A 6,137-nucleotide genomic window follows, 5' to 3' on the forward strand; every position below is an offset into this window, starting at 1 on the left:
AGCAGTATGTGCAAACTGACAGCTCTTCTGTGGGAAGATGCATCATTACAACCAGCAGAATAGTGTACATGCTAATAAAGGAGACAATGATTGGTTATAGCTGTTAGGATCAAGTAGTGAGAGGAGCTTGGAAGAATCTAATGTTAATAACAGGAAACACTTTCTAGTCATGAGGTGTATTTGAGCTTCAAAAGTGTCTTACAAGGAAAATTATGGTAGTTGTGCTAATTAAGATAGTCGGAAATGAAGCTGATGAATCATTAATAAATGTAGAAACCTGTGTCATGGTAAAAGCAGAGTAAATACTTAAAGATGTCTTGGCCTGTTCAGAAGCTTCAGCTAGATAGAGAAAGTGAAAACTGCCTTTCTGTTTTGAAGATGCTATCCACACCTCTCTAATTGTCCCAATACCCTGTTTCAGGTCCAAATTTCTCTTAAAGCAGCAAATTCTACAGGGTGACCAATGACAGATATTTTTTTCTTCTGAATCTTGGGAAAAAACAGCAAAGTCATAAAAGGAGGTAACATGACATTGATGTCAAAGTGAATTGCACTGAGTTGTCGCTTGTCCTCTGCCTTGTGCTGCTAAAGTCCCAAGTTTACCAAGGTACAAACATGAGCTCTTTTAAAGCTTTGCAGTAACTTTCGAATTCAGGTATTTACCAAATATACTCTAGCACAAGGGAAAAATATCATCCCCAGCAGTCATTTCTTTCCTTACAACTTGCTGCTTGTGAACAATTATTTGTCTTGAGCCAAAAAAGGTGCATTTTGAGATTTCTGTGAATTTGTATTATATAATGAATAAAAAGAATTTAGCATGTTTCAGAGTATTTGTGTAGTTCTAAACATCTTAGTATTTTCATTTTCTTTAGATGGTCTCTTGGCTAGTACAGCAAATTCTTGCATACAGTGACAATGATTCGCATTTTTAGTGCATCTCCTCAAAGGACCTATTTGTCCCTTACTCTGAGACTTTGCAATGGTGATGCAGTGTGCTGAAATATTAAAACAAAAGTCAGTCAAACTAACCTTAAATAACCTTGCTATTGAGGAAAGGAATAAAGTTCACGTTTTTCTTCAACCTTTAGTGAGTCTGTACCATCCCAATGGGAGTGTCTCTTAAGAGTTAGTTCCTGGACAGAAAGCATTAACGGTTCATTTCATCCTACTCCCAGGTAATGAGGGTCGTATGCTTCTATTCTTCAGTCCAGCCTGCACCAGCATCTTAGCTACAAGGTATGATTTTTCTGTCTTCACTGATGTCTGTATTTGACAGACCTTTCCAATTTTTTTTTATGTGATTTCAGCTTCCAAACAATTTGCTGAAGAAGTCTTGAAAGCACACAATGACTACAGGAAGAAACACGGAGTCCCCCCATTAAAACTCTGCAAGAAGTTAAACAGAGGAGCCCAACAGTGAGTTCAGTGGTTTCTTTTGTCTAATGACATTTGTTACACTTTTATCCATCAGGTTTGACTGTGCGTAGTGTGAAAATATTTCCCTTTTGACATGGTGATATTCAATGAAGACTTACTGGCTAGAAAGTGAAGGACTCTTTTTGTCTCCCTGCTCAGCTCTTTTTGTTCCTTCTTTCTCCATCACATAGCATCAGCTGGTCACATGGGCACTTCTGTGGTCACAAGTGTATAAATCTTTCTTGCACCCTTTTCTAGATATGGGCTCCATCTGGTGAGTCTCCTCTGCAGATGGTCATTGCCTAAAATGTGCTTCACCACCACCCCTGTCAGATGATGGATTGTCATCTGCGGGACAATATCCACTGCTGCTGAAATAGTGAGAAAAGAACTTTTTCATGGCAGGAAGTGATGACTGGTCTGAGATGAATGAAATCAGAGGGAAGTAATTTTAGATCAAATTGTCTATCTCCTTGCCTCAAAATCAAAATCAGTATACATTGTTCTCTAGTCTGCCAGGAGGGACACACCTTACCTCTTCTCCAGTGCCAAAGACTGTGCAGCTTCTTGTCAGTCTAACATACAGTGGATCCATCCTCCTGCTGCCTGACTTAAGTCTTCATTACAGAAATTTGAGTCCATTACTGCTTGTCCTCTTTGCTGTAGACATGCCAACCAGATTGTTTCCTTTCCCTTTACAGCAACCTTTTTAAAAGTAGATTTGAAAATCTTCATTTTTTCCAGGTTGATCCTCACAGTACAAAGGATATACCTGAAGGAGTAAATGCTGATTAAACTACTCAGCAAATAAATGTTTTTCCATAATAGATAAATAGTAGCCAGTTTGATCCCTGCAGATGAGATCTCATCTCCTGTTAGGCTTTCTACCCTAACTGTGCAGACTTTTCCACAGCAGCTGTCTGGGAGCCATGGAAACTGTAGCCTTTCCAGAGCTGGATTTCCTGTCCCAGCATGGTGCTGTGCTGTCACACAGATGCACCAGCTCCTGCACTCCTAGGCCAGAGATCTCTGCCAGGTGTGTGCTGCACAGTGCACCATGTATGTGGCATGTGGACAAGCCCTCTGTCAGCAAGCAAAATCTGATCGTCTTTTATTTTTTCATGTTTTTTTTTCTTCCTTGAAATACCATGATAACTGGATACAGTATTTCTAAGAGATGGAATGCCAGTGACTCATCCACATACCTTTGTAATCTGCTGGGGTTTTCCTTCTGTTCTTCAAAGGGTTGTTTTATTTCTGATTTACATGGTGCCTCACAATGAGGAAGCAATTTTATGGACTTTGCAATAATACTTGTTGTGTCCCCAAAGTGCTACAGTTGGTCTGAACAAGTCAACTTGTATGAATAGTTCAGATTATTCTGTCAAATATGCTCCACATCTATCTCTTAAGTGTGCTATTGCCATTGCTGGGTATTTTTAGATCCTTCTGGAATTCCTCACAGTCCTCTCTAGTCTCAGCTGACTTTCCTCACTGTGATGAATAACAATGGGAAATCTTTGGTTGCAGTCTGTAACTCAACTTGTAAGAATTAAAAGACACATGTTCAGAGAGTGGTGAAACTGGTTAATAGCAAGAAACAGAAATGGTTTGATCTGAATAAAAGACATGAAATACAAGAAATCTCGTATTTGTCAAGACAGATTTTGCATAATCTTAAATTCAAAGAAGAACTTCACCTTTTCTGTAGGTATATCTGATATTTTTGTTAGTATGTATTTGGTGTATCTCTGGGTACTTTTCTGTGCTTCTCTATCTGTGTTGAAAATGGTCTGTTTTCTACTATTTTCAGTTCCAATAATTGTGGCAGGTTAGAGGAACTAACTATTGGATCCCTGCTTTAGCATGAGATGAGTCACTCTGAGCAGGTGTCTGTTTATCTCTGACTGTAATGAAGCACAGGGTGATGCTCTCAGATGCAAATCTCATGCTTTCAACTGCCTGAGCTGGAGTGAATTAATCACCCTGTGTCTCACATGCTTGGCAACTTTGTCTTTGTGCAGTGTGTACTTTGTTCCAGTCTTGCCTCTTGCTTGGGATGTGGGAATCCTCGAAGAAAAAAGTTACAGGGCTGTAGTGATGTAGGGCATGAAGGAGCATCTAGAGATCCTCTAGTTCAGGATCTATCAGCCTGACAAGTTTTCATGATTTCTAAATTAATGGAGGTAGCTAAATGCTTTTTTGTTGTTGTTTTGTTGGGAACATTAGGACAGAAGGAAATGGGAACCTAATGAGTGAAGTACTAGCTTGGGCCAAAATGTTCAGCTGGACAAATTTCCTGTCTCTGGCAGATGGCAGTAATACATGATTAGGGAAGGAGTAAGAGGACAAAGGAGATGTAGTGATCCTTCCCTCATTATCTTCTCCCAGAAATTACAGATTTATCCTGGAAATTATGGTTTTCCTAAACACTGGATTGTGTCCTCATTTTTTTGTTGACGTTGTTTAATAAGCCCTGAAGATTCCTCCCCACATACACACACTGTAAATTTGTCTAGCTCTTTTTGCAACCCACATATGCTTTGGTGTCTGCGTCGTCCTGCAGCAATAACCTCTGCTGCACAGTGTGGAAGAAGTGCTTTGTCTTACTTGACTTTTAAGTATATGACCTGCTGCTTCTGTGTGTTGCCTCACATTTTTTATGCTGTCAGAAATAACAAATGGTCTGTCCAGTTTCACAGTCTCTGTACTCAAGCCTTTCCAATGTTGAATAAAGAGAATGACTATTTTACACATGATGTTCTTCTTAACCCTGTTGTCCTAAGACAATAAAACACATCCCACAAGCTCGCACATGTCAACTTCTATAGAAACTGTGCTGCTTATCCCTATGTTGGCATACGCAGTTGTTGCCTCAGATTCTCCATGTGGTCCCCTTCTCCTCCATACCATTGCCTGGCACATTGCTCTTGTTTTGCGTTTGGCTTTGTTTTAATTTGTAAATTTAGGGGTTTTTACACTTGCTTTGATTGAATCCCCACTTTTGTCTTTTTTCCATCTCATTGAGAACATTTAATTTACTCCCGTGAGTGACCTAGAAATGTCAGGAGGTGACACCTGTAGCAATTGCTGCAAGTACTTCCCTTTCCACCAACAGCTGCAGCTAAGGATGGCCAGTGGATTTCCAGGTGCTGGGCAGAACATGGTGAGGGGAGATCTGCCCTTTGATTTCTTCTAGGCCTTTCTCAGCAGTGACACAGGTGCCCATGGAAGACAAAGAAAATGGCCTCTAGGCCTTCCCTTTGCCTGACTGCTAGATCATAGAATCATAGAATGTCCTGGGATGAAAAGGACCTTAAAGATCATCTAATTTCAACCCCCCTGCTGTGGGCAGGGTTGCCAACCACTAGAGAAGGCTGCCCAGGGGTAATGTATGGTTATGTAAGGTTAAAGCATCCCTGGATTCAGGGCTTTGCAGCTGAGTAACTTGGCCAAAGCCATCTTCTAGCAAAATTCCTTGCTTGCATCTCCCCCTCTTCCTTCTGCTCCTCCTTCTCTCTGCTCTCTGTGGCTGTGGTGCATGACTCAATGTGTGGATTCCTTCGCTAGGTATGCAGAAGAACTGGCCACCACGAGGGTCCTCAAACACAGTTCCGAGTCTGCTAATGGAAAATGTGGAGAAAACCTAGCATGGGCATCCTATGACCAGCCAGGTAAGCTTTCTTCTCTTGCTGTCTCACAGACACTGGATAAATGGCATGTCTCATGTGCTTTGGACTCAGACCATCTTGTTGCAAGAGCACTGGCATTTCCTCTGCTTTCCTATACATCCACCACAGTCCAGCCTTGCCCAGGCTCCATGGGGACAGGCTGGTGGTTTGCAGTCACATACTTATACTGAGAGCAAGAAGCACATGTGGAGGGGGTAAGGAACTGTGACAGTGTGCTGTGTCCCTTCAGAGGCAGGACTTGGCAGTAGGCTGCTCCATGTGTCCCACCTGTGGAGCTTCTTGAGTGCTACTTGTATGTCTATGGGAGGAGAAAAGGAAGCCGTCAATGCCCTGTACTTCACCTTTATCCTTAGTTTGTCCTAGCCAAACTAGTGCTGACCACAGGCCAGCTGTGGTGAGGAAGGTGGAAAAATGGCCATTGCATGTTACACAGCAGTTCCTGGCTGCCAGAGCAAAAAGGGGGGGCAGACACCAAAGTGACAGAGGGTAATGTGCTAGATGTCTAGTTCTTCTGCTCTGTCAGCAAACAGGCTTTGAGCCCTTTTCCGTGCCTTTATTTTTGAAGACAAAAATACTCTGTATATTTTCTGATCACAGATGTAACATGTAACAGATAGCCTTCTGTTTGGATGCCCGAGGAGCTGAATTTTGGCCAGGCTGACAGCCTGGGGTGAGCCCTCAGTCAGAGCAATGTTCAGCAGGCTCTTCCCTCCTACCTCCTCCAGCGGAAAGGGCTCATGCCTTAGCCTGCTGAGACAGCAGGTGGGATGTATTAAAAGTGACCACTTGCTTTCTTTATTCCCATCCACCCCTGGAATTTCCAGCAGAGCCTTGGGGAGACAGAAGCTCATTTCTGCAGGCTGGGGGCCCTGTTTGAATGACCTAAAAATTTTAGTAAGTGAGTTTTAGATCCAGGGACACTGTTCGGCTCCTCTGCAAGTGCCAACTCTAGTCCCTAGTGGATACTTTTTCATGTTGAAAAAGAAACCTGGTGTGAAAAAATACAATTTGATCTACTCATATTTG

The 6,137-nt window shown here is 42.1% G+C and overlaps 1 protein-coding gene across 1 annotated transcript; it reads left to right on the plus strand.

Annotated features, from left to right (window-relative positions):
* Positions 1–1,310: 1,310 nt before the first annotated feature.
* Positions 1,311–5,136, plus strand: LOC104458297 (golgi-associated plant pathogenesis-related protein 1-like; the record flags this gene model as incomplete). Its single annotated transcript, XM_010080948.1, has 2 exons — positions 1,311–1,419; positions 4,990–5,136. Coding segments are annotated over 2 exons (256 nt in total), but the record flags the coding sequence as incomplete, so codon positions are not given.
* Positions 5,137–6,137: the final 1,001 nt, after the last annotated feature.

The sequence above is a fragment of the Pterocles gutturalis genome, unplaced genomic scaffold (genome assembly GCF_000699245.1).
Source record: "Pterocles gutturalis isolate BGI_N339 unplaced genomic scaffold, ASM69924v1 scaffold51959, whole genome shotgun sequence".
Lineage (NCBI taxonomy): Eukaryota > Metazoa > Chordata > Aves > Pterocliformes > Pteroclidae > Pterocles > Pterocles gutturalis.